This window comes from Manacus vitellinus, unplaced genomic scaffold (assembly GCF_001715985.3).
Source record: "Manacus vitellinus isolate BGI_N305 unplaced genomic scaffold, ASM171598v3 scaffold_4_pilon, whole genome shotgun sequence".
NCBI lineage: Eukaryota > Metazoa > Chordata > Aves > Passeriformes > Pipridae > Manacus > Manacus vitellinus.
In genome coordinates, this window is record NW_021940604.1 from 36,824,620 (window position 1) to 36,852,502 (window position 27,883).

Sequence of the window (27,883 nt, forward strand, 5' to 3'; positions counted from 1 at the left end):
TTACAAAGACATTTTAACATCTTTCTCTATTAATGCCTGAGCTGTATTTGAAAGAGCTACATCCTTCATGTTAGTTAGGCTTGAAGGGCCAGAAGAGAGAGGAATAATTGATCTGTTGAACATCTCATCTAGAGTGAAAGGAATAGTATGAGCAGCCTGGTTTTTTTTTCCAAACATTCTTGGTCTTCTGTTCAAAACAGAACAGTAAGGACTGACTCATATCAGGTTTTAAGTTTTGGTCTTATTCCCATTGGGATCAGCGTCTGTAACTGATCCTACTTTGCAATCTTTTAAAAATAATTTTATATAACAGATATCATTTGACATTTTTTTTTCCACTTAATAGAAGTTGTATACTCAGTGCAACAGTAATGAGGAAGCTTGTATCTTTTCTCATTTTTCTTGAGAGAAGGTTCACTCTGTGGGAGAGGAAACGGCCAACACTTTTGCAATCGATGTTAAATGTGTGGACTCTGGCTTTAAAATATCCGGGATTCTTGGGAGATCTTGCAATGAGCATGTGTCTTATGTATCATAATGCTGTCCAGTACTGTGACTCACCAGTTGTTAATTTAACATTGTAGTTGTAGATGAGTCTGTTTTTATTAACTTTGCTGCTCCCTTTGTGTATTTATTAAGTTTTTGTCTCCTGTTCTGCAGCTGAGGATCAGATAAGCTCTTGAGAAAAAAAAAAACAAATTATTTTTCATCCAAAATAAGCTTTAATAAAAGCAAATACAAGTCTTTACATAATAATTATGAGAATATGGCTATCTGAGAAAGTGTCTTGTTTCTAGGGTTAAAGGCTCCACCTATTGGTTGACTAAAATGAGAGAAATGTAACATTAGAAAACTGCTGGTCCTACTGAACATCCTGTGTCTTGCCACATCTTACGAAAATTCTGGCTTCAGTGTAGAATTTTGCATGATATCCAAAATAAAGTGAACTTAGTGACTTATTTTGGTGCAGATGCGGCAGGCAAAATGATGCATTGCTGAGACACTATGAAGGGAAGACCTTTTCCTAAGACAGGAAGAGTTTGGATTTTGCAAGTGACGTCTTTTTTATCCTGGAAATTATTAGTTTTCTTTGCAAAAAAAAATTGTCATCAAGTCTTCCATGCCAGTAAAATGAATGGAACTAACTCAAATACAGTTGCATGGTAATTTCCAGGCATTTGTCACCTTCAAGTTTAAACAAATCAGAAACAGAAATGTTGATGTAATCAGCTTCGTAACGGAAGCCCATTTTCCCAGTATTGGCTCAGGCAGTCTCAGCAGTTCAGGTAAATGGCATTTTGAAGGGCTTCAGAGTCATTCTTGGTAATGCAATGGGAGGATGGAGAGGGGAAAGGAAGTTCGAGTGGGGTTGGGGGTGGGGGGGGAAGGGGGACAAAGGGGAGGAGACAGGCACTGAGGAGGATCAGGGGATTTTGGAGATGACAGGAGGCTGTGAGGGCATTGTGGGCATGGCTGGGAGCTCTTGCTCTGCACCTTTCATTACCCATCCTCTCCAGTCACTTCACCCTGAGAGTTTGTGCCACTTTCCTCATTTCCTCTGGCAACTCCTCTGTTGAAATTATCGGCTGTGCTGGTGAGGGCTTGCTGTAGTACAGTCCTACTCTTGCCCGTTCATCAGTCATCAATAATTTGAATGCACATTGTCTAGCACAGAGTACTGAAAAACAGCTCGTTGAAGCCAACAAAATGCTTGGACAAGAGAAAGTTGTGTATAGAATTTATTACACATGCACACACAGTTACATCTGTTAGTATCCCACATGCTTCTGTCTACACGGAGGAGGCAGAGGGATTGCTTCTGAACTTCATCACTCTGGTGGCTACAGCCTTGCTGGCACCAGCCTGTCTTACTCCATCCTGCTCTTCAAGTGCTCATTCCTGCCAGAAGGCAGCAAGATCAGGGCAGAAAAAAATGCCTGGGCAGATTTGTTTCTCTTGGACAGAGGGTACTCATGCCAGCAGCTTCAAGTGCATCACTGAAATTCAGGTCAGAGCACCTAATTTCAGATGCTTCAGTTCCTTATACAGTCAATGTAGTACTTCAAAGAGCAACTTAGACAAGTTAGTGACATGTCTAATGAAGATCTTTTTTAATTTTTTAGTTTCTTTATACTTTTTATTTTTTTAGTTTCCAATGGATTTCAACAACTTGGATGACACATAGAGAAGTACATAAACGTGGAAGAAATAAAAGAATATAATGAATGGGGAAAATTAATAGGAGAAAAACTATATTGATATCAGAGTACCATATTTTTGGTAGCACTCATAGGGTACCTAGATCTTCTATATACTTATGAATTAAATCTTACAGCATTCCTGAAAAGTATTATTTCCTGCATGGAATGGAACTTGGCCCATGGTGAGGTTAATTTTATATGTGAAGCATGAGAAAGAGGTTCATGATCCATGGATCTCTTGTGTCTTGGTTCAGACTGGCTAACATAAAATTAAGGGCCAGGTGATAAGAGAAGAAACGCTTTTTCTGTTGTTACCCTTTCATTAATCACCATTTTTTTTTCTTTAAGAGATGCTAACTGATCACAAAAAAGTTGTGGTTACAAAAGGAACATGGCAACTTACTACATGACTCCAACTATATAAAACCACCTCAATGGGTGGGAAACGTGCTGCAGTTTTAATAAATTCCTTATACTGCTACAGTAGCTTGTAATGGGCCATTTGTCTGGGATATGGAAAGCTTCAGATCATTTCATAGCATGAATAAACCAGAATAGGGACTGTCATGTGTGATTTGGAGCACATGAACTAGGGAGCTCTCCTCTGCCTCCGCAAGCATTGTGATGACTAGTGCTGGTCAGAGGAAACACCTAAGATTGTTTTTTTTCACCACTTCACTTGTTGGGATGCACACTGTATCACACAGCCACATACCAGTCCTGAACTCAAACATAGTATGTCATGCTGTCGTCAATTATTCTTCCTGCTCAGGTATCTGAAAAAGTGTTTTAACAGATGTTCCTTCCTCTCCTTGATAGTTGGATCAATCTGTGGATTCTGCTTGCTGCTTGGGCTTCAGGTCATGTGAAAAATGTTATTATACAGTTAGTGTTGTCTGAGATGAAAACTACATGACTGGATACAGCAAACCCAAAACAGTGGGTTTGCCATTATGATGCATTGCTGAGGCACGTAGAGTATATCCCAACATGCAGACTTGTGCACATAACTGACAGAGACCCCTGGCAGTGGTCTCTCTGTGCTGACTGGATCATTACACTGTAATTCTATATGCTGCAGTAATTGTCCCATGGTTTGATAATATCAAGCAAAGCACTCTTTCAGTGTGAAAAGACAAGACAGGGTATCCCAGAACCTAATAATTCTGAAAACATCATGCAGTGTGGAGTTAATACTTCTCGAGGCCTTGCTATGGGAATTTTGCTGGCTGTGGCCCAGACTACAGATAATTAATTATGTCAGTGAAAGGCTCTGGTGGCCTGTTTTCTTCAGAAAAAAAGTGACATCATCCATGGAGCGCTCTGGCAATAGAGTAGAACAAAGCTGTGTGGGCAGGAAATAACAGACAGATGTCTTCTAGTGCTCATTTGATCTGTTTCAAAGTTTGCTGTAAGAAGTAATACATTGCTCAGTGCTGCTTCTCCTCAGCTCTGCGACCTTTAATGGGGACTTTTTTAAACATAAGAGGCCAAATTAATTTCTGATGTAATTCTTCTGGAGCCACTTCAGAATATTTGTGCAGTAGACGAGCTGCTTTATCGTGTGCCTCTTCTCTAGTATTGATTTTAGAAGGACTTTCTGTGTTATCACTGTAAAATAACGCACAATAAAATGAAATATGCTGTATAGCTCCAAAGGCTTCATACAAGGCCAGAAAGTTCTTCACAGTGTGGAGAAGACAGGACAGTTCTGTTTCATTTCCTCAGGGTCATGAGGGATCACTTGTATTTCTGGATATATTTCACTTAACTTTTCTACAAAATCAATGATCAACAATAATCACTTTTCACCACTGAAGTAATCTCTTTACCTTCAGAGTACATCATGTACATAGATTTGTGTATAGAAATGTTAAAAGAAATTCAAGCAAGTTAACTCCACAGTTTCAAGTATTAGGAAATTAAGCCAAGATGAAAGGCAAGAAAAAAACTTTGCTGTACCCAGAGTCTTCCTTGCAAGAAAAACTATGTACACATGTTGCTGGTACAGCCTCACTTTGAGTCCTGTGTGTGGTTTTGGTGCCACAATATAAGAAATATATAAAGCTATTGGAGAGTTTCCAAAGGAGGGCTATGAAGATGGTGAAGGGCCTTGAGGGGAAGCCATACAGTGGCTGAGGTCCCTTGGTTTGTTCAACTTGGAGAAGAGGAGACTGAGAGGAGACCTCATTGCATTCTACAAGTTCCTCACAGAGGGAAATAGAGGGGCAGGCACTGATCTCTTCTCTCTGGTAACCAGCAGGACCCAAGGGAAGGGCATGAAGGTGTGTCAGGAAAGATTTAGGTTGGATATTAGAAAAAGGGTCTTCACACAGAGCGTGGTTGGGCACTGGAACAGGCTCCCCAGGGAAGTGGTCAGAGCACCAAGTCTGACAGAGTTCAAGAAGCATTTGGACAGAGCTCTCAGGCACATGGTGTGATTCTTGGCGCTGTCCTGTGCAGGGCCAGGAGCTGGACTTGATGATCCCTGTGGGTCCCTTCTAACTCGGGAATTCTATGATTCTGTGATTCTACGTCATTAGCCAGCATTTTGCATGGCTAGCATCCCTGAGTGAGTGATACAAACAAGGCTACTTCAGATACCTGGTATAGGAGAGAAAATATTTATTGAATTTTTATAAAAAAACCCCTTTGTATTATGCAATTTTGCAGTACAGCATCTAACTTCCCAGCTTTGAAACATGTCTTGTACACTAAGTACATGTGTCCTGGAAGACAAATTGCTAGTCCGTCCTTGCAGCAGTAGGTACAGCTAGTTTGAGGAGTCAGGCCTTTAACAATAGTGTCATTCCAACAGGCAGGGTTAGTTTTTATTACCTTCTGTATTCATATTTCTAGTATCATGACACAAAAATAAGAAAGTCCGCTTTTGTATTAATTATTTTAATTTCCTCCTAAGGTAAGAAAAAAAGGGAAGTTACTGATTTTAAACAGGGACTAGTGTTAGGAAAGTTTTGCAGATACAGATGAGTATACCTGCCTGAAGATGCTTTCTTTCATTAAAGGCAACTATGGAAACTTGCGATATTCACTTCCTGAGGTCTCTGACTTTTCAGAATTAAGGCTATTCCTGCTCTGACGGAAGAACAGCATGTCCTGGATAGCATAGAAAGCAGAGTGAGAACATTCTCCTGATCTCCCTCAGGATGCTTTGAGTGTGATGTTTATTAGCTCTTAGGTGAAACATTTTTAAAGCCTACTGGAATTTAGGAAATCAGTCACTGGTAAGACTCCAACATTACACTGAGAACCTGTGACCTTATCTAGTTTCTGATGCGGTACAGAGTAGCTGTTGAACTATAAATAACCTGAACTGTGTGCAGTGCAAGTTACAACAACACAAGTAGAAGTGATGGTTCCTGTCTGCGGTTTCATAGTTATTTTTTGTCATTAATCACTGGCAAGAAAGTATGACTTTATAAATATTAAATATCTATTACTTAGTGCTTTTACTTGTGTAGGTATAATGAAATGTCTTCATAACTGGAAAAGAAATAGTCAAAAGCTGTAAATATCAGATTGTTCAAATATTACATAGTTGCATTTCTTGTAAATGCTACTCCTGCTCCTGAATTTTCAAAACTTCTTTCACCTCATGACAACAGGATTGTTGTCATGTTATTGAAATATTTAGATTGCTCTGAAGTAGTTAGATGTATTTTAGATACCTACAAATATGATGTTATGAAAGAAATAGTCACTGGTAACTGATTTTGAGAGAGACACACTGTGAATTTGCAGGAAGGCTACTTACAAATAAAATTCAGGAGAAGAGTTTAGGAGATGTACTGGGAAATGACTGTGAGTTGGGTTTCACTCTCAGCTGACAGTGATTACTTTGACTCCATTCAGCCCATCTTGAATGCAACTGAAATTTTTTCCAATTTACTAGATGCCTTACATGAAACGAGTTTGATCAGTTCAGTCCCATTTCCCAGGTGACAAATGGCCTGTGGCAAAAATTCCTCGTTTAGTGGGTGCTGAGTTTTGTCAGCAGCCTCATGGGAGAGGCCAAAGACTGTGGGAATGGGGAGAGAGGGCTGTATTAAATTGTCAGGGCAGGGCATGAGGAGGAAGCACGTCTGAACGCCCGGCTCGTGTAACAGTCTTTCCATTGACGGAGAATCTGGTTGCTAGGCTGCTGGACCCCTTTTACAAGCAGCAGAGTCATGCTATTGTTTCCTAAATGGTTTCAATTTATGCAGGAACCTATTTACATCCTTTCTATATGTTTTAAATATTTTACTAGGCACGTAGTAAAATGAAGTTTGGAACACAGCCCCTTGCTCTGCTCAAGTTGGTGAGCAAAAGAAAGTCCTTCTACTTTATTCTGTCACAAAGTGAGTGTTTCAGGGTAGCCCAGCAAAGAGTGGGCTCATGAGGGGAGTGGAGCATTGCTTTTGATTTCCCAGGTAGTAACACAGACCCAGCATCTTAGGTAAGCACACTCATCAGTGGGTAGTAGAGAGGAGGGAAAAGAAAGCAGGCAAAGGTTTGTGGGACAGCAGTGCTCCACAGCACTTCAGCCCCTCCATGGAGGTACTGAAGAAGTGAGGTCATCAGCCTTTAGATTTTGGCACCCCCAGTAAGCATAAAACAAGGCTTAGACCCAGTTCAACTTTGCAGCTCCTCTATCAGCAGAACAGCTGAAGGAGTTAACCGAGTACAGTGTCCAGTTCTGATCCACACAGTTCAAAAAAGATGCAGGTAAGCTGGAGAGAAGGTCCAAAGGGAGGCCACAACGATGATCAAAGGACTGGAGAACCTGTCTTACGAGGACAGACTGAAGGAATTATGTCTGTTCTCCCTGGAGCAGAGAAGGCTCAGGAAGAACTCATTAACATATTCCAGTACTTAAAGGGCAGCTGCAAAGAAGATGGAGGCTCTCTCTCCACAAGGAGCCTCATGGAAAAGACAAGGTGCAACAGGCACAACTTGCATTGGGAGAGATTTCATCTCGACATAAGAAACAATCCATCACTGGAACAAAATCCCATGGATGACTCCCTGTGACTGGAAGTTTTCAAGATGCAATTGGACATGGGGGTAGATGATCTCATCTAGACTTCCTTTCCCATGGAAGGTTGGACCAGATGATCTTCTGAGGTCTCTTCCAACATGGGCTGTTCTGTGGTTCTGTGAGTTTGATGAACAGGGAGTCTCTAAGCAGGCTTTGCTCCTGAGGAAAATGAGTGTGGAACAATACCTCTCAATATATCTGGCCTTCTGTGTTTCTTGCCTTGAGAGCATTGCAAATAGATAAAAGTGGTCTCTTCTTTAATCTGTCCTCATTGATCCTACAGCTTAGAGAATCAGGTACTTGAGGGCACCTTATGAATGGAAAAGTCTCTTTATTTTCAAGAACCCACAATACGAACAGTATTGTAACAGAAAGTTAGCTTGGAGTTTTCTGTGGTACAATTGAAGTAATGAAAAACCAATAAAAGCAAATTTTTTAAATTCCATATTTTGACTTTAAAGAGCTTGTCTGACTAATTGCAGTCTTATGGACTTTTACAAATAAGTTTCATTGTGTTACAAGCTGTTGCAATATGTGGTCTTCTCAAGCCTGGATGCTCTTTCTCATCACAGCACCAACAAAACAAAACAAAACAAAACAAGGACTTGAGAGATGGTTTTCCTGTGCCAAACACCATGTTCCTTCTATCAAAACAGCTAACAACTTTCCTCTGGGATTCATATATAAATTTACTTCCAGTTTGAAATATCTTCCTTTCAGAGGAAGATTGTCTCCTACCCTATGATTTATGCAAAACAGCATTGTGCTTTGAGACAAGGGAGGCACCAACAGCAAATGTCCATTAGTAGAAAGAGCTTGCCAGCAAGATTCCCTCTTCTTAGCTAGGACCCCACACTTTCAGCCTCTTATGCCTCTTTCCAGGTATGTGTGTTGAAGTAGCCCAAGTGTTCCTCTGCAGGATTATTCTCATTTGTTTTCTGAAAATAGTCTGTTTTCTGCAGATCGCTATACATTGAAAGAAAATATCTCTATCTGAGCCCTCTTCTCGTCACTTCAGTGGAAAATTAGTCATTTGGAGGAAACATGAAATCAAGGAGATAGACAGGCGTGCTGTTTCAGCTCCTTGCCTCTACATTATCCTGAGGAGTTTTGGAGAGATTAATTGGAGTTCACAAACCCCAAGGCTGATGGAAGGTTAGGGTGTTGCCTGGGTCTCTCACCTAGGTCAGCTGTACTTCAGAATCTCCCTATGATGGGGCTTGTTTCTGATCAAATAAAAGTAAATTTACCTCCAGTTTATTATTAGTATGAAATTCTCTTTTTGGTCCAATGCTTCCTAGCAACCTGAGTGCCTGTCAGTCAGTTTGCTTTTCATAAGTCTGTGGAAACAGAGTACTTGGTGAATTCAATATCCTTGAAAAGATAATGACAGGAGAAATAGCCAAGCCCATGAAAGGCAGAAGGCACTTTGCTATATTAATGTGATCCAAATCCAGAGTTCCAGGAGAGTGTGGGGTAACCAAGAAGGGGTACATGAGAGGGGAACTGACTGGGATGGTGCCACCCAGCCTGTCTCTGGCCTTGGTACCCTCCTCTTGGGCTGTAGCAAGAGGTGTTCAGTGCTGACAGTCCTATTGCCTGTCCCCTTGGAGCTAAGTGTGTCACTGCTTTTCTTTACAAATGAAGCAAGGAAAAGTGTTTTCCTTCAAAGCTCTGAACTGAGTTTGGGCACCTTTCTTCCTTCTTGGGATGTCAGTTCTTTCATTCAGCATCACCCACTCTCCTGGCTTGGCTCCTTTGGTTCTTGGGGAACCCAAACCTGCAGCTTCCAGAAGCCTTTCTTAGCTAGCAAGTTATAAGCTGTTTCAGGGACTCTTATTCCCTCCTGCTGAAGTTGCTCCATTTTAATTGTGAGTGATGACAGACTAAGGAGGTCTGAAGGAAAGTACGCATGGCAGTGCACAACTGAACAAGGGCTGAGGCACAACTGGGCAGAGCAGCTGCCTCTGCCAGCTATTTCTGTATCAAATAACCATTGCAGGGACTGGAGACCAGCTCTTTGCTCTCCCTATTCATAGTGCTAAATCACCAAGCCTGAGTTGTCTCTGTCTGCTCTGCCCAGCCCTGTCAGTGTTTAATTATGCCATCCGGGGCCCAACAGCTTCAGTGGGAGAGAATGAACTCATTCCCCTCCCCTCCTAAAAAGTCTGGGGTCTGAGGTGTGCCTGTCCCTGAGGAATGGGGGGTGTGAGGCTTGAAGCTTTGTGTGCTCAGAATCAAAACAAAATGGGGTTTCAATATGATTGGCTGTGGCCCTTGTGCATAGGGCAGAAGGGGGCTGGCCCCTCATCCTGCTGTTTTCAGTGCTTCCTTCGCACAGTGCTCTTCCTGAGCATGCCTGTGGCACAGGGCCTCCACTGCAAGGCACAGAGTGGGATACCAAATTTGTTCACTGGGACAGGAGGCAAGTATGGCCTCAAAACTGTCCCTTCCTAAGGACTTAAGACAACACATCATAAAATCTGGACATTTAGAAATCCCCGCATACTCCCATGCTGTCCTACTAGACTTTTTAAGAGCTTTTTCTTCAATGTAGGAGCATTGGCCTCATGATGATGAAGACATTAACATATCTGTTATTTTTACAGGGATAGAAAAAATTGTACATTCTCAAACCTGTCTAAAACTATCATAAAATGACATTTTTCACATATTAAGAGTGGCACAGTCTCAGGATGTGATGTACTGACATGTACATACTCTTCTGACTTTCTTTGAGACTAGCTCACATAATTCACTTAGTTGTGATATCTGTGAGTGACGTACCTTTCCCACTTTCATTTTGGAATAACACAAATAACACTCCAATCTGTATTTTGTATTTTACAGACATGTGCATAGCTTTTACTTAAGGTTACAAAATGTTATATTTTGTAATATACACTAGCCCTGTGTAATTGGGCTAGTTCTCAATTGGGTGGCATAATCTTTGCCTCAAGTTCATTTTTTGTTTTATTGTCATGTTAGACTACTTTATTTTAAAGAAAAAAAAATTAAAGGGTCTCACAATAATTTCTTGAAATTATTTTCTTGCTCATTTTAAAAGCAGGTGGTTTTGTAGAGCTGTGATGGCTCTGTTGTACTGAGTAAAGATTTCAGATTTCCTACAGGGATAATACTGAGTGCTATTATGAACACTGTGAAAAAGCCTGGAGCATTGGTTAGTTCATGAATCTTAAACAGTCATTGCTTACATAGGGGTAGGATTTCAAAAGGATTTTTTCTTAAAATGTCTGAACCTTTCCTTAGTCCTTAATTTACCTCCCAAGCTCACACACATTGTCAGAAAGGCAGGCGAGAGAAAAATTGATGCCCATACTGTTCTGTTTCCCCATCCATTTGAGCTTGTGGGAAAGATGCTCTCCAGGGAAATCCAGGAGCTCCCTTATGCCCACCAAAAGTTTGTAGGTTTTACAGCCCTTCCCTGGACCTTGGCCTTATAAACACGCCTTGAAAGACAAGCAGGTGCCCTGCCCCCATTTTACAGATGGTTCAACAGATGTTGGCAAGTATCATTAGAAAAAGAGCTCGTGATTAAGTGTACATCCACAGCATAGTCCTAAAAACCAGCTGGCCTTGCAGAACAGCCTCGTCATGCCCAGATATTTGCTCCTGCTGCTCGAAACTGGAGGGTCCCACCTGGGGCAGGGAGCAGCGAGCAGGAGCTGGGACCTTTGCTCCCCTTTGCCACAGGTGCACCCTGGCTCCCAGCCCTGCCTCCAGGGTCAGCAGTCCTCCTCCACTGCCAGGAGGGTGTGCTCAGCCTTTCCATGTCTGATGCCAGTTGTGCTGGTTAGCCAGGGTCTGCAATATTTCTAGGGTTTTGTTTAAAGAAACGAAAGCTACAAAAATTTATTTCAAAAGTTACTTGAAGAGAGTATTTAGTCACAGATTCGAGTAGGAGTGTATTGGAAGTACTTGATTTAAAGCTGTCCAACAAATATTAGCTCACTTGTGCTGCTTCTTCTACTCATTTCCTTATCCTGCTCAGGGAAGAGCATGGGCAACAAATAAGATGAAATAATGATGTTCCCTGGCTATAGTTGCAACCCAGATAAAAATTCATATCGTTCAAATGTAATGGCAGGCAGGAATAGAATATTTAATACCTTTAAGGACAACATTTGTATTGCACAGATCATGTTTACTCTGATAACTCCCAAAGTTTTTCTATTTGCATTGGTAGCCTGACATTTTTCTAATTTATTTTATTTTTGTGTATGCAGCCTGTACATATGAAATGCCCCTATTTTCCCTGTTTTCCCTGTTGGTTAATAGGTTGGCTTATGCTAGTGATTTGCAATATTACAGGCAAGAGAGGATGTGATCCACATGCTGAAGACAGAGAAAACCAAACCTGAAGTTTTAGAAGCTCATTATGGGTCTGCAGCTCCAGAGAATGTGCTCCGAGTGCTACACAGGGATGCCATCCTTGCCCAAGAAAAGTCTATAGGGGAAGATGTCTATGAAAAACCAATTTCAGAGGTAATTGATTTACAACATTATGTCTGTGCAGGGGGAATCCTAACCAGAAGTGAGACTCCACATATTTTGAGAGTGTGCAAAGCACTCAAGAGGATAAAACAGAATTTGTACAATGACAAGAAATCAAAGAAAACCTTGTTCACTCAAATGCAGAATAATTTGTAAGTGAAGTCATTGGATTTGAACACAAACCATAAAGAGGTTGTATGATTCTTAGGGCTGGTGCTGTTAAACAAGACCAAAATCTTTGGGTGTTACCTTCTGGTTTTTACATTCCTTTCAATTATAGGCTTCAACCTCTATTGCTCACAGCACTGGTACGAACTCTTTGATTTTCTTGGCATACAAGACCACTATCATGTGGGTAGTTAAGAAAAGAAGACCTTTGGAGATTAATGATATTCATGGGATCATAAATCTGTATTCACTTTACATCACTTAAGTTCTAGAACTCCAAAGTCAGTTCAGCCCCTAAAAGAGACTTATAGGACTTGATCCCTTGCTTTAAAATATAAGCAATAAATGAATGTGGAATAGACCTGGGAATGTCTAAGGCCAGTGTGAACGCCAAAATAAATAGCCACTGCTCGTGTTTATAGTTTCATAACAGTCCAGGGCATGGAGAAAGAGCATGCAACAACATACTGTAGTGGTTGCCCAAATCTTCACAGTTCCTCCTATTAGAACATTTAATTTGTTTACCAGGAATTGTGTCTACCATGAGATATCTTTATACTGTTTATTCTCATTGAAGCGTCTCCTGGAATCTTGGGGATGTCAGTAAATAAGGAAAACAAACCAACCTTAGCATGTGGGAGCATGCAAAAAATATTGTCAAACAAGATTAGAAGGGCTTAGCAAGGCCTTTTTCTAAAGAAGATGATAATTTAACAGGGACCTCAGTGAAAAAAGTAAAACTTTGTCACGTGTAGGTTCACAAGGGTTATGTAGAAACTAAAACAGAATGGTGACAAAATTAAGTGCAAAAGATCAGCCAAACCTGTCTCCTCTATAAAATGCAATGACTGTTTGACTGCTATGGTCAGTTTCTGGAGATCAAATTGCCAGAGTCCTCCTGCTTTCCTACTTCCCTTAGTTTGCTGAGGCACCCTGTGAAACAACTGTCCAGTGCATCTGGGGCCAAGGAAGATGGTAAGGGCTGGAGGTGTGCAGAGCAGGCTCAGCCAGACATTCTGCCAGGGGCAGGCAAGCAGAGAAGTACCAGGGCTGTGGGCCGCTTTGGCAAGGAAGAGGATGGAGATTTTTATCTGCACCCAAGAACCAGCAAAAGGAGCAACATGAATAGCCATGGTGTGTTTGGAGCGCCCTAGCATCTTTTTAGACACACCTTCCTGGTCTTAGTGCTTGTTTGAATAACAACTGGCAAATTAAATTAATAAAAAAAATTACAGAAGGTAAAAAAGGTAAAGTGTTGCAAATAAAGAAAGATAATTTCTGTCAAAAAACAGGCTGAGGGGGAAACCCTAAAGCTTATATTGAATTGTATTTGGTAATGTAAAACTGAATCTGTACTGAATCTAAATAGATTTATCTCAGCAGTTGTACAGGTGTGTTGAAGATGCACAACTCAAATTTCAGCCTTGAGATTACACTTTATGCTCCACATGTAGGTGTCTAGTCCCCGTACAGGTGTGTGAACTCAGGTTCCCAGGGTCAGAGGTCTCAGCTACAGCTTTTCCTGTATGAAATGAAAAAAGTGTGCACAGCACCTCACCACAGGGGACATTCTGCACTGCAACAAATTTGATACCCGCAAACTAAGTGAAGTTCTGCCTTTTGTGTATGTGAAAACTGTGCAAATGTTTATTGCTAATATGTCATCCAGATAAATCATTACTTTCACAGGACAGTTATTCTTATTTCTAGTTACTGCTTTACATATAGCTCAAGAATTAAAACTGTGGGACTCACATTTACCAAACAGAACACTGTTGGTTAATAAATCAGATGAAGTAATCAAGGAGACCTTTAAAACAGTCTGTTCTCATCTCCTACAATCCAGCTAGACAGACTTGAAGAAAAGCAGAAAGAGACGTATCGGCGCATGCTGGAACAGCTCCTGTTGGCAGAAAAGTGCCATCGTCGCACAGTTTATGAGCTAGAAAATGAGAAACATAAACATACAGATTACATGAACAAGAGTGATGACTTTACTAATCTCCTGGAACAGGAGCGGGAGAGGTGAGTACCTGAGACAGTGCAAAGACTATACCCAGTGTCCCAGTGTTTGTCAGTTCAGCAGTGATTTGTTCTGTATTTTCTGTGTTCAAATGACACTAAACTCACGTGTAAACCATTTGAAAATGTCAGTCCACTCATGTTGTTAGTAAGTACATTACTGTGCAAGTCTAGAGCTGGAGGAATACCATTGAATGTTCCTGTAGTGTGCACTTGAATTAAGAAATGGATTTGTTTTGAATTAGTCATGCCCGTTTTGGGTTCACCTCCAGGTAGCTTTTGATCAGATGTTATTTATGTTGGCTAAGTTTGGGACTGGCTTGCTTAGCTAAGTGCTACATTTCATGAAGGTCAGAGCACTGTTGTCACAGCAGGAGGACAGGGTAAGGAAAACCACAACACGTATAACGATACTAGCACACAAGTGGTGGGACTTTGCCATGCCCTTAACATTTAGGCTTGAAAAGGCACAAACCATTTGCATTCTTTTTAATATCTTTGAAGACACATGCCTCAGGCAAGTTCTCTGTTCCCGTGGAAGAAAATATTTTCATGTTTTACAAAACGTGCCTAGCCTGTGGTATCTGCAGTGTTTATTTCACAGTCTATACACTCAAGATTGTTTTTTCCAAGTGTTTATCCTGCTTGAGGGAAGAGTCTTTGTGTCTCTAAGAAAAGAAAGATAACTACCTTAGGTGAAGGTTGAGCACTCAGTTTTTCAATGTGAAAATTTCATGCTCATACCAAATTGCTTGAAATCAATACATGATGTTGTGTTTCTTTTAAAAAAAAAAAACAACAAACAAGCTCTGAGAAAAACACTTAAGGCAAGTTCAAAGAAGAAATGCTGTTGAGGAAACCACAGGCTTGTGGCAGACATTTGCAAAAAGCTAGGAGTGAAATTGTTTGGTGTATTTCTTGAGCTCAGTTCAGCGCCAGCTTTGAGTAGGTGGCACATGAGCTACAGTGACGATATTTCCTGGTTTAATAGCTGTTATTTTTCTGTCTCTATTTTCCTGCGTTGATTGGCAAACATTAAAGGAAAAAAATGCTTCTGTATCCTAGCAATTGGATTCTCATAGTAGAAAATAAAAAATGTGTTGTATTTCCAAGTAAAGAGCAGTTTCACATCTGATTCTCATAGCTGCCATTTTCTCTCTATGCTGAATATCCACGTATGTGTGGACATGCAGCCACTAAAATGCTACAAAAGTAAAAGTGGTATTAAAATACCATTTACATTTGTCTTTACATTTAATATTCACATTAATTTGACAGTTGTTGCTCTCTTATTATTCCCTCTCAATTTGTGAAGGCCACTAAATAGTCTAAGATTATGATGTGGTTTGAACTGACTTCCTTCAATGAAGTGATTACAAGGATTTTCGCCTTACATTACTACTGCTATCAAGATATCAAGTCTCATCTCTGTGGGCTTTTTCTCTTACCCTTTCTGCTCTTTCAAACTTCTGGTTTTCTCCATTTTATCATTTTCGAAAAAACAGCAATAAAAAAAAGGAGAATTTGAGCTTGAATTTCTCCTGAAAACAGATCTTTAAGAGCAACTAAGCCTGCTGGCTTCAGTCACCAATGCCTCTGTACTGGTGGCTGCAGGGGAATAATTGCAGTGCTGAAACCCTGTTGATTTATGTTAAGTAAACAAGAAACCTGATGTTTGCTATTTAATCCACTTTGTTTGTCTATGGCACTAGTGAGAAAATTCATTTCAAGTCAGCAGCCGCCAAGCACAGAGGATATGGCATTTAGCTGAACACAGAAAACCAAGATGCACCTCCCTCTCTCTTCTGGGAGTCCTCCTCCCAGATCACTCACAGAGCAGATTAGCAAAATCAGGATGGGCTGTAAACCACTTATTAGCATATAGTCTTAAACGATCCCAACTCCTCACCTTTGCTTGCTGAGTGCACATGAAACTGAGGCTGCACCCACATCTTTGTAAGTATTAAAAACTAGAAGTAGTACTGTTTGAGGGCTATATTCACAAAGAAAAAAAGAGCAATGGGGTGACTTCTTAAGAAAGCCCCAAAGTGACAATAGATTTTGTCAAAAAGAAAGAGTTTGAAGTGTAAAGATTAAGTTGCAGTAGGATAAAACATACAAAAAACTCATACTCACCTAATCTGCATATTGGGACAGAGAACTGACCTGCTCAAAGGCATTTTTCAAGGTCCTGCACAGGCATTCTAGTTTTATAAGTACCACTATGTACATAATTCACTTTACTGTGGTGCTTTGAGGGTTATTTTATTAAGAACTGAACAGACTTGTAGTCTCCATGAAAACGAAAAGGGACACAGAGGTGAACTTTGCCCGTCAGCCACTCTGCTGCACTCACAGTTATAATGTTAATGAGACAGGGTGAGCCAGAAGAAGAACAGTGCTGTGGGATGGCCATCTCACAGCAGTCTGCTACAATGAGAGCAGTAATAATTCCTGCCCTGGATCTAAGTAATTTCAGTGATTTCTTTCCTCACAGTATTTTATCAACCTTTCCTTACCATTGTCCTCATCAACTTTTGCAGGCCACATCTGCTTTTGCTGTCTTGTGAAAGTTTGAACAAAGGAAAAAGGGGAATTCTCTAAGAGCAGAAATATGCCTCAGTTCTAATGTATGTCTAGCACACTCTTAATGTATTTACTTTGGAATATTTTTTTTACATGCACTTTCATACATTGTCTCTAATGCACCTACAACAACACGATATGAAAGCAAACCATTCCTACGAAGGGACTAATTGTTAGGTCAGCCTCACACAGGAAGGAAGTAACAGGAAAACATGATTTGTCAAGAATAATTATGCATGAAAAGTATAAGAAAGTGGACATTGTACATTGGGATATTCAAAATGTAGACAGCTGGGAGGGTAAAGGGAGAAAGCTGGAGGGCCTCGCTGTTGGTATTGGCTCTGCAAAACCAAGTGCAACTGACCTGAAGAAAGATTGTGGGAAAAGTTGGCATGTTACAGGAAAAGAGTAGTGACAACCCTTTGCCAGATAGAGATGAAAGAAATCTGGTACTTTTAGTGGAAGGTGCTTCTGCAGACATGGTGGCTGAAGTGTTTTGCAAATTTCCCTATAGTATGCTATAATAATATCTAATGATGTTTGAAAGTTACAGACAGTATTTTCTATTTTTCTATGCGACTAAATTTCCCTTTTCAGTGCTTGCCCACCTCAGCTGCTGTTTCTGTAACATCCAGTTGTCCTTGGTCATCTCCTATCCCCAGGAATGCAAAAGCAGACATCTTCCTGGAGCCTCCTGAGGAGGCTGAAAAATACAGAGAAGAGCTGGAGGTCCCTGGGCCCTCTCAGAGACCTTGGGTGGCAGATGGTGGGGTAAGGAGTCTGTGGTCTGACAGATGGAGAATGAGGGGTCTGGTCAGAACTGCACTGACAATGTGGCTTGCAGTGGACACCTGGAGAGCAGAAGAGCAGGCAGCAGCAGCAGCCTCAGGGATAAAATTAGTCTTCCTAGTGTAGAGAGCTGGTGGTCTGAGTTTGGGCTGAGCTGGTTGCAGCTAAACCAGCTATTTGTACTTCCCCACTCCAAAAATTCATGTGTAAGGCACAATTAGCATGAAATGGTATTTGATTGTTCTCTGTTCTGCCTAGTCCCAGCCCTCTTGCCTTCCCCTTTAGGGAACTGGGATGGGTGGGGGCAATCTTTAGGATCAATTATAAACTTTTTCATTTGATAGCAGGGCTTTTTGTTTTGGTGGAAAAGGGTAGAGTTCTGTGTAACCTTAACACTTTGACATCTCGATTGACCTAGGAGACGAGCTTTAAAATGCTGACATTTTTAGAGGTGCTAATCTCTGAACAATTTGTCTTGTACCCTTCTTTTAATCCCGTTTGTTGACAGCACATTTTGCTGCTATTAAAAGCACTGGAAAGCTCCCATTGATTTTAAGGATTCAGAAACAGGCTTGCTGTGACAACCACTGCCATCCAGGACTGATTGAAGAAATAGCCTGAAAGACTTCAAAAATGGGGCAAAGGGGGAGTAGGGAGTTTCTTTTATAAGCACTGGAAGTGGGTTGCAGAATAGAGGGTGTGATATGGCAAAAAGGCTTTGTTGAAGCTCTGTTATGGGGGATCTGCTTGGTGAGTAGTTTGGTCATTTCCACCACGACCCGTGAGACTGCTGAGACTCTGTCACCCCACCACGCAAGGTGTCAGTAAATATACACCCAGTGTCTAAGTGTTGTCTGTCCTAAAGCACTGATATTATGCTTAGCCATGTTTCACTGTAAGATTTAATTGAAGTGATGAGGATTTTAAATTGGTTCTTGCTTTCCATGCTGCTTCAAATTATTCTTTACAACCACAGCGACAGTGTTCCCAGTGCACTGAAGCATTTCATGTTTTCCTCAAGGCAAGGCTGAGGATTCAGTCTGTAGTTCCTAAGCATTGCCCTGTTAAATCTGGTTTTGGTTAAATCTTCTTTTTGAAGTACATGGCCATAATTAGATCTGCTTAGAGGAGACAGCAAGACTGTGACCCCAGATCTTTCCTCCAAAAAGTTTCCTGTCAGTCTTCATGTAAAATTGTCTCCTCTTTGCCTCCCCCATCGCAGCACCCCCAGCAAGGAATGCACTGGCAAGTCCCTCGGAGGTCTGTGATAATACATTCCTCTTGGCTTCGGTCATCCTGGCACAAAGATGCTCTTGGCTGCTCTGCTGCTGATGTAATTCTAGGCCTGGATCACCTGCAAAGGAAACTGATCTGTGAGCAATAAAGCATATAGCCATCTTGAAGTAAAAATGAGAGTGTTGATGTTAACAAGTTTTTAAAACACTTTTTTCCTTTTATGTCTTTCTACTTTTATTAACAAACTTCCCCTTCTTCCTTTTCCCACAAGACGGCAGCACCAAGTCTTTCATTGGGAAGTGCTTGCCTTTTTGTTTCCCTCTATATCATGGACCTAAGCAACTGCAAAGGCTGGAGTGTAATACAGCTTGGAGATTTTGTGTGTGTTACCTTTCCAATTTGTATTTTCTCATTATTTTTATGAAGCCTGTAAAATAAAGAAGCTGGCAGGAAGACAGCAGGGCAGAGTATCCATCAGTCAATTACTCATTTAGAGAACAATCAAGCCAAAAATATAAAGTGTTCAGACTAATACATCTCTGTGATTTACCACTCTAAGACCAAATTTTGTGGTAAGAATAGCCCCATGCAGAGATATTGTATGGGGTGAGGTGTAAGATCCCATACTTACACTTGCCCCATAACTGTGTAATCTGTTGGCAATTCCTTTAAAGCCTGGAAATTAAATTACTTTACAGAAATAGATTTGCAATCTTTTTTTTCCCCAAGAGTTCTTAGCCATATTGGTACTCAGGCTTTTTTCTCATATGGCGATTGTTTCTGTGTCCTAGTGTCCAAATTGTGACCCAAAAAGAGGAAAAGCCAGCCCAATGGGACTGTGGGAATTCACCATTGCTTACAGTAGTTACTCATCTGACTGCACATTACTGGCTGTAGTAGAGTACTGAGACACTCTCTGTCTACTTTTCAGTAAGTGCATCTCTGAACTTTTAATCTTATAATTTGGAATACAAGGACAGCAGTACAGCTTTTATTCTTTTCTTTTAGGCTGACGTGCGATCTGTATGGTTTGGAAATGCTGGTTATTTTCTGTAAATGTAATATATTCACAGGATCACAGATCACAAATTCTGTGGTAGTCTATTAAAATAAATAATTTTAAAAACCTGGCAATGACAAGTACAATTTCTGCACAGTTAAGTAAATCTGAAGGTCATCCATTTTGTAGGTCCTGTTTTACAGCCCTATCTGACTGTAAGGCAGCGACAGTTCAAAGTTCATGTTTTAACTAATGAATCTGGTCCCAAGTTCCAACAAAATGGCTCCAAAGGTAATTTAAAAATGAGAGAACAAACAGCCACATCTGACTGTGGAGAAACAATATGAAAGTATTGCAAGTGTTACACAATGTGAACTGGGACTAATCCAAATCCATCTCTTTACACTTGGATAGTCCTCAAAACTGCCCGGCCTTTCAGTCACTTCTGGGATTATATAAAATGGTATCATGTGTTGTTTCAGCTATTCTTCCAAAATTTTTTCTAAGTAGGCATCAGCTTCACAGCCCTTGAGAGAGAATTACTATACAAAACTATATGTAGTTCATTATTCCTGAAACTTTACTTGCTAAAATCATCAATTCAAATGCTCCCAGGGTCAGACGGGGGAAAAAATGACTTCATTCAAAATCTGCTCATGAACTCAAACTCTGTCCAGGGTGCAATAGGTAACAATTTTAACATTTAAAGGGTCTTTGGCATGTTTCAGAGTTATTATATATCCGTTCACAGCTCTACAGAGGCCATCGTTTTAAGTTGTCATTTTTTTAGGCAAAGAAAACAAGAATTGAATCAGGGTCATGTAGGGAAAATTGCTTCCTCATTCAGAAAGATTAGAAACAGGTTTCAGCTGAAGTGCCAGGTTTCAGTGAATTTCTAAAAAATTTAGATAGATGCCAATTATTTACAAGTATAAATATATGATAATAGGCACTCAAGTTTGGACATGTTTAAATGAAAGTTTACCTGTGCAGAGATGCACAGAGTAATTAGTGAAGTACATGACCTACTACTTACATTAATGCCCTACTAATATTCAAGACCTGTTCTATATGATCCAGTAATTTCCACTAAATTGTGTGAACAACCTCAAGATGTCATCTGACTAGGGGGGTTATTATGACTCAGTGAGGTTATATAGAAGCTTTCCTAACCCTAAACAGATGTAATGCTTTTTCCATCTTCTTTCCCCAAGAGGGTGCTAAGTTGTGCATTCATTCCCTTCTCGTTCCCGCAGTATCTCCAGCAGCAATGGAGAATAATTTTTTTTATATTTGCATCATTTCAGTTTTCATTTTTTTTTGAGGGCTTATATGTGGAAAAATCATAAGACAGAAATAAAAAATCCAGGGGGTGCACATATCCAAACAAAGTGGTTTTTTGAAATTTGCCAAGGCCTGTGCAAATCTGAGGGGAGAGAAATGCAAAGTGTATAATTCACCACATATTTGTAAAGTACCTGAGTAGGTGCCTGATTATCATATTGTGTTGCCATAGTTAGTGTTTCAACTAACTTTTTAAAAACTCACTAAAACATGCCATTTAGGGTCTAAGATTATTATAAATGTCAACAAAAAAAATCTGGTGGCTTAATTCACAAGACCAGCTAGTCAAAGAACCATCAAATGACCTTGTGATTATGATTCACCTGCACCATGGGAGACCTTCAATCCTTCAGTCAACCTGTTGGGACCTGAATCCACCTCTGTGAGGAGGCCCTCCTGGTCACATCACTGGTCCTTTGGAGTGTCTGTTCCCATTCTTCCTGGGCAAAATTGTTCTACTTTTGCAAATCACATAATTCTGAGTTCTTTTCACCAAAGAGGTGAAAATCTTCTTGTAGGTCAGTGTCTAGGTATTCAAATTACCCCAGACACAGGAATTCACTGGTCATCTTCTGAAAAAGCGAGGATTTTTCACTTGTTGGTTTGGTGAATTGTGCCAAGATGTATCTCTATCTGTAGCTTTTCTTAAAATGACAAAGATGGAAATGAAATTACTGATTCGAGAAAAACAAATGTTTCACTGAAATCCACATGAAACACCTTTTTCACTTGAATGAGAGAGAAAAATAAAGACTTTTTTTTTCTTGATACTTATTGAATTTTTGATTCAGCTCTGAAACTGAAAAATCAATTACTCACACAGCTCTGTTATTCAGCTGCTTATGTTAGGGAATGATTAATAGTAACATAACTGAGTACGTAATGCCCTAATGAGAAAAGATAAAGAAATGAGCAGAAAATGAGGCTAAATTATAGCAGAATGACAGCAATGCTTTTGTGATGATAGCAATTATGTCATAGCTGAAAAAGTATCTCTTGGTGACAAGTATATATATCACAGAATGAAAGTTCCTGTACAGTTCCATTTAAAATGTTTATTTTCAGAGGAACTGGAAAGGGATAGATGTATTCTCTTTCATCATTTAAATGTCAGTCTTTTCCTAGATGACTTAACTTGTTTTAAAATGATGCATTGCTTTCAACATTTTTTCATTTTGAAAATTACTGCCTGGGATACAACCCTGGTTTCCAAAAACAGTAGGGGAAGAACAGTGCATGTACTGGTGGAAGGCAGGTGGGTGGTGTGGAGAATGGGGTATTGCCTCTTGCAGTTGTTACACAGCTCATGTGATGTGGGCATGGCTAATCTACAATAGAGAAGAGTCTGTCCTGGTTTGACTGTCCTGATAGACCAAGTGCTGTTGGTCCAACTTGCTTTCGGTGGCAAGCACCATTGCCTTGTGCCCATCATTAGCACACCAAGCTCTCTACATCCAGCTTCTTCAGGTCTTAGGAAATAATTAATCTGTAAACATGCCATCCCGATGCTGGATTTTATGAGCACAAAGCTGGCATTGTTGCAATTCCTCTGAAGTCAGTAGAGCTCTTCTTGATTAATGGGATTAATGAGAATCAGAGCAGGAATTCTGAAATGTGTGTATGCATATACCTGTAGAAGTTTATACATGCATATATAAAGGTATTACATACAGCAGTTTCTTGAGTGGATTTATAGCTTCTGCGTGAGAGTTTTCTCTCCAGAAAATTAACTTATACATATTTCCTGTAAGATTATATTTTTATATAACTTCTATATGCATTTTGGTCCATGATAGTAATAATAATAGCAATTGTAGTAGTAATAATAATAATATTAACAATAACAACTTTCTTTTCATAATTTCTCCAGATTAATTATAGCCTTGTATTTTGAATTATTTTTAGTCAGTATTGCTTATTGATACTACCAACAAGGCTGTAAACTTTTGCCTCTTTGTGCTTGAGACATCATTTGCACTTATGTCACCATAAGATTTTTAAAAATAAGTGATTTGTATGCTCAGTGGAAGTCAAGCTCTGCAGTTATTCCGAGTTATTCCCTGTCCTTTTTTTCACCACTCAAACACTCAACAGGTCAGGACATCGTCTTGGAAAGGGGTAGTGCAAGCTAGAATTATTTCAGGCTGAGGAGAGAAATAAAACCAGATATGCTACTCCTGGAGCAAGTAACACAGGGATGCTGGTGCAAGAGTCATGCTGCTTGTGTTTCCTCAAATGGAAACACCTATGACTCCCATCCTTGTGTGATGGCTGTGGTCAGCCCATGCCTCTGGTCCTCAGAACAAAAGACAAGTATGTCATAAAGCCCAAATAACCTCAGGTGAAAAATTATGTTCAGCTCGGACAAGATGATGGGACTACCAAGGATGTGCAACAGCACATTTGGGCAAGCCAAATACAGATCTGCTCAAAAATCAGGTGCCTGTGAAGATTCAAATTTATATGTGCATTTGTTGGGTTTGGGTTTAGTTTGGGTTGTTTTGTTTGTTTTATCCTTTCCTTTTAAAAGTCTTCATTGATTCCACTCCAGATACCTATGGGAGTCTTTTTTGGATCCTGCTCTAAGCAACTAGAAGTAGAAGGTTAAAATAGCAGGCTCAAATCTTGAGCAAGTCTAGCCCCTGTGTGAGGGCTGGGGAGGTGCAGCGGGGACAGACTACTCTATAATGCCTCTCAATAGACACAAATCTAATACAATCAGCAAACCTAAGAATTGCATGACCTGTTGTAAGTAGCTATGTGGTAGTCAAAAAGCTCTGTGTAGCTGTAGGGGGCTTGAATTTGGTGGGTTTTTTCACAGTTGTGACGGGTTTGTTTCTTTGTTCCTTTTTCTGGTTGGAGGAGAGGTGCTCATTTATGCTGCACCTCCAGAATACATGGGCAAAAAGCACTAGCAAAGGTGGGGTTGTGAGATGGATGTGGTAGGCCCTCTTTTGTGTTCAGGGTCGTGTCTTAAAAATTGATGGAAATACCTTCATAGCCTTTCAGATTGAGATTTGAGATATGACATATTAGCATGTGGTGTGACAACCATGGATTACTCAGTGCTGATGTTGTTAAAATCTATCAGTCCCTCTTTAGTTCATAAATGCAGCCACTGAGTGCTCTTCCACAGCATTTGAAAAATTTACTAAGGATTCATTATTGCTAAGTCACTGAATATGGCACTCACAGGAAGACATGTTTAAAAATCGTGAAGGAATCGTCATGAGATTATTTATTTTTTTCCGCTTTTGTAGGTGATTGTTTTATCCTTATGTCAAGTTGTGACTGAGGTTGCCAAGTATGATATAAACAAGTGCACACATGCCTTGTATTTCTAGAAGTGTCTGAGACCCTGCATTGACAGAGATGAGTTTTTATATTGACTACACCTGAGCAGTCTTGCTCTCAAGCTCCATTGCTGTTGTACAGCTGTGTGAGCTTTTTCATGCTTGACTATCCCGATGTGTGCAACAATATGAATGATGCTATTTCCTAAATCCAGATTTTAAACCTCTTCACTCTTTTTTTTGGTACACTTTCCCATGTTTGAGACCCTCTCATGGTGACTCCAGACACCGTCACTTGTGTTGTTTGATGCTAAAATGAAGCAGCAATTCTTTGGAGCCTGTTTTCTCTCATTTTTCCTGCCCAGTTTTTTATTCACTCTATCAAATATGTTATTTCAGTGATGTGTCAAATAGGAAGAAGTGAAGTGGGCAACCTTTAGTTTAAGGTGTAGGACTCAGGTGCCTTTCGACCCCAATCAGTCGCTGTATTACCTTGCTTTGAGGAGGGGTCAGTGAGAAGAAGCACAAAAGAAAAGGAAGTCCAGAAAAGGTCAGTAGGAGTTAGAGCAACAGGGCAAGAACTGAACTGAGGGACCTAAAAGGTCCCTCAGGATGAGGAGTAGCAGGGAGACAGGTTTAGGCCAACAGAACAAAAGCAACACAAAGGTGAAAATCAGTCAGGTTTAATTTCATGTCCCAGACCCACCTTGAGCAAAAGAGGCCAAGACATTCCCAAAAGACTAATTCTCTCTGCATAAACTGAGAACAGGCACGGTTCTCCCTGCTTTCAAGGCCTTGAGCTCAGTCCTCCACCTATTTTTTCCACAAGAACACCTAGCACATCAAACGTGAGTAATTCAGAAAAACAAGGGTGGAGCCCAGAGCAGGTAAAGACAGCATTAGCAGGGTGCTCTGATGGAGCACAGGTAGATGAAGCAGCCAGCACTAACAATGGCAGGTCCACAGAGTGCAGCAAGGAACCACGTGCACTTCCCTGAGGTCCTGGACACCTATTCCCCTGGCTCCAGAGATGCTTTGGTCAAAGGGTCACAGCAGGCTTCTATGAGACTATTGGTGCTTATTAACAAAATAGTGATCAAATCATACTACAAAACAGTAACCTTGATGGGTCCTGCTTCAGCTGTAATCACTTTTACTTAAGGGAGTTGCACCAGTATGGGAGATGCTGAGCTTTCCCAGCTATCAGAAAGATATACACAAGTGTTAAGAAAGCAGAAAACCAAAAGGAAGGGGGTGGGGGCGTGCAACAGGAAAAAAAAAGTCAGAAATGCTTTTGTTAAAGTTTTAAATCCTGCTTCCATAAAAGGCAGCAGATTCTAACATAGGGCAATTTTCATGCTGCAAAAAGAAAAATAATTTAAAACTTAGGCAGCATGACTTATTTAGAAAGATCTGAGAAGTAATAAAAAAGCCTGTGTGCAAATGTGTGTATGTGTGTGTGTGTGCATGCACAGTTTCTTTAACAGCTGCATGGAACAACCTGTTTTAAATAAGCACAAAGGTGAACAAAGCCAGTTGTCAGTGCAACTCACCAAATGAAGTCTTTTAATGTGCATTACGTATGCCATATAAAATGTATTGCCTGAGATATAACAGCACAGAGTCCAGCTCGAAATCTTTTTCTCAGGCTTTTCCTACAAAGTCATGTTTCAAGTATTTACTGCATTTATCTTCATTATTTGTTTCTCTCCAGAAGGCCCAATGGATCACCTTGTTCACTATATCTTCAGCAGCAAATTAAAATCAGCCTCTTCTCTCCTTCAGTATTAAAAATTTTCATGTTCTAACAAGATGCCACTGAATCAATTTGTATCTGTTACACTCAGAGTAGGCAACTGGCTAAGTAGAAAGTGGAGATCAGGTCCGACTTACCAAATGAGTTTGACTTACCAAAAGAAGGCAAGAAAACAAAAACAAAATAATGATGGAAGATTTTTCACTGCTTTGAAGGTTTTAGGAACAAAAAACCCCTTTGATAAGCACACAGAGTACCTTTTTATGTATGTAAGTGAACACAATTTTAGGAAAAGCTTTGCTTTGCACAAACAGAAATATTTGGGCTTTTTGTAACATATTAGAGAACTTGGAGAGCGTTGCAAGACCTCTGCCTTCACTATAAATGTTACATGTGTTTCTGCACTGAAGATGAAGAGCCAACAGAGAGTAGGGAAGTCTGCTGGAAATGTTACAAAGCCATATTTACAGATAATTTTATAATCAGGCAACCATTTGTTACAAGTCTCTAAGATCCACAAGAGGAATCTATTGCTGTGAAAAGCTTAGGGAATTTTTAAAGAGAGCAACTTATCAAAGAAATGTGTAGTCTATTAGCACATCATTAAATTGTTAAACCAATTCCATCTTTTGCTTCCCAGTTACTCTCCCCTATAGCAGATAACTGCACCAGGTGCACAGAATAATTTCTGACTTTCGGAGGTGAGTTGGAATTTAGGATTCCTATCTATTCCCTCCCCATTCCCTCCAATGCTTTTATTTCTTGTTTGTTTTTTTACCTCGCCTCACAATGTTGAAAGAGCTGCTTTACTCAGGAATGTGTTTCTTGGACTACTTCATCCCAATGAAAGCATGAACAAAAAGATTCATGAGCAAGTTAGATTTTCCCAGCCTTTGATGTGACTTAAAGTTGAAGGTACTCTTGAGAAATAACAACATATGGAGCACCTTTATATATTTATATAGATACATGTGATTTCTCTGTAGTAAAAGAAAAGCTGTAAATGTTAAAGGCCTGTTTGACCTTAGCTGTGACATCTTACATGATCTCTCCTATAGCTCTGGTACTGGCATAGTGGAGGGTACCTGGCGTAGTTGAAATGTGGATGGAGAATACTGTAATTGTAAAGTCTCATAGTGGTACAGACATATCTCAACTAGTGCAGGTGTGTAGGCTCACCACTACCACACTGCACTTTGTCTGACAAGTCTTGTGGCCAGTTGTCTGCTGGCTCACATCCAGGCCACTTTGGCAACTCTAGGTCACGTTCCCTCTTCTTATATTTCTAAGTTGCAGAGAAAGCCGAGGGAGCTGGCAGTCTGGCATAAGTCCCCTCTGGGGATCACTGGTGGTCACAGGTGCCACTGGTGACCATCATGAGGCATTGTATGTGGTATACATCACCTTTTCTTAGGGACCCAGCCCGATTTAGATTTTTCTCAAGATGAAGTTGCCCAGGCCCTAAAAAGGCTGCCCGGAGAGGTTGTGATGTCTCCATGCTTGGAGGTGTCTAAGACTGAAGTAGAGCAGGTCTTATGCAACCTGCTCTAACTGGACCTCCAAGAGGCTGGACTAGACATATCCAAGGTCCTTTCCAACCTCAACCATTCCATGGTTTTATGATGTGGTACTCTCTGGAGGACATGCATTTCCTGATGACTCTGCTTGCACCCATCTTGACTTAGACTGGGATGGGCTCTGTAGCATCCTCTGAGTATTTCCTTTAGCACATCTCTTGCCAGGTACAGACACTGGCAATGCCCCTGGTCACCTTCTCTTCTTCTTGTGGCACATTATAGTTCTGGTTGCTGGTTTTTTGCTACAAAAATTGTGATAGGTAGAGACAATCCCTTGAGGTCTCTAGTGTGAGAGTCCACTGCATGTTTGCTGGGATTCTGAGTTGTTGGACTTCATGAGATAGGTGATCCCTTT

General features: G+C 40.4%; 1 protein-coding gene across 3 annotated transcripts in view; it reads left to right on the forward strand.

The window, feature by feature from the left end:
- FILIP1 (filamin A interacting protein 1) overlaps positions 1 to 27,883 on the forward strand; it is a 104,705-nt gene that overhangs the window by 48,565 nt on the left and 28,257 nt on the right. For all 3 annotated transcript variants that reach the window (XM_029962680.1, XM_018077919.2, XM_018077918.2), the window contains 2 exons: positions 11,575 to 11,748; positions 13,772 to 13,950. In XM_029962680.1, the coding sequence (XP_029818540.1) occupies positions 11,575 to 11,748; positions 13,772 to 13,950 (353 nt within the window). The remainder of the gene's footprint in view (positions 1 to 11,574; positions 11,749 to 13,771; positions 13,951 to 27,883) is intronic.